The 807-nt window shown below is 65.8% G+C and overlaps 1 protein-coding gene across 1 annotated transcript in view; it reads left to right on the top strand.

Annotated features, from left to right (window-relative positions):
- Positions 1–292: 292 nt before the first annotated feature.
- Positions 293–807, top strand: part of Calm2 (calmodulin 2) — a 17,673-nt gene continuing 17,158 nt past the window's right edge. The window contains exon 1 of the mRNA XM_004627682.3: positions 293–372. Coding sequence (XP_004627739.1) covers positions 370–372 — 3 coding nt within the window. The 5' untranslated portion in view covers positions 293–369. The remainder of the gene's footprint in view (positions 373–807) is intronic.

Here is an 807-nt window from a genome sequence, read left to right as displayed (position 1 = left end):
CGCGGCGCGCGTTCCTGCCGCGATGCTCCTCCGCGCCGCAAAGTAGCGCTCCTCAGGCGCGACCCTGCGGTCCTTTTAATGGCCCTAGGGGAAATGAAACCCACTTGCGTCACCCGTCCCCCCTTTCCCTTTATCGCCTTTACTCGTCAAGCGAGTGACTGCGGGTAAAGACGTCTCGAGGAGAGTTTGAGAGGAGGGGGTTGGCCGGAACTCCTTTGCGATGTTCCGTTATCTGGCACGCGGCGGAGGGATCTGGCGGAGGGAGGTGTTTATGAGCCGCTGGGGGCGGAGGAGGAGAATTAGTCCGAGTGGAGCGAGCGAGCTGAGCGGTTTGGTGTTCTCTTCTCGGAAACCAGTAGCGCTTGCAGCATGGTGAGTGGGTCGCTAAGCTGCCCGCGCTTGCCTGGGGGGAAGAGGCTGAAGGGAATTGACCAGAGAAGGGGCGCCCGCCTCCCTTACGCTCTCAAGGAGTAGCCTTCGCCAGACGGGCGGCGCAAAAGAGGCCGGGAGTCCCGCGACGGTTGTGTCGCAGGTGCTCCCCCACCCCCATTTTCCTCTGGGGCTCCCTGTGCTGAGTCGGGTGCCGGACACGCAGCCGCCGAGGCCACGAGGGTCCCCGGGGATCGGCTAGGGAGGATAGCCCTGGGGTATAGGGCGGGCTGACACATGGGGGCAGGGAGAGGGCGCGCAGTGCGCCTTGGCTGGGCGTCCGGGGCCGATTGAACCCCCGGTGGACGGTTAGCGCGGGCGCCAGGAAGCGCCTTTGTCTCCTCGCTGCCGCCGTTAGTCCTCGCCCGCCGCGTGCGG

This window comes from Octodon degus, unplaced genomic scaffold, assembly GCF_000260255.1.
Source record: "Octodon degus isolate 3935 unplaced genomic scaffold, OctDeg1.0 scaffold00020, whole genome shotgun sequence".
Lineage (NCBI taxonomy): Eukaryota > Metazoa > Chordata > Mammalia > Rodentia > Octodontidae > Octodon > Octodon degus.
This window is presented reverse-complemented; position numbering and strand designations above follow the sequence as displayed.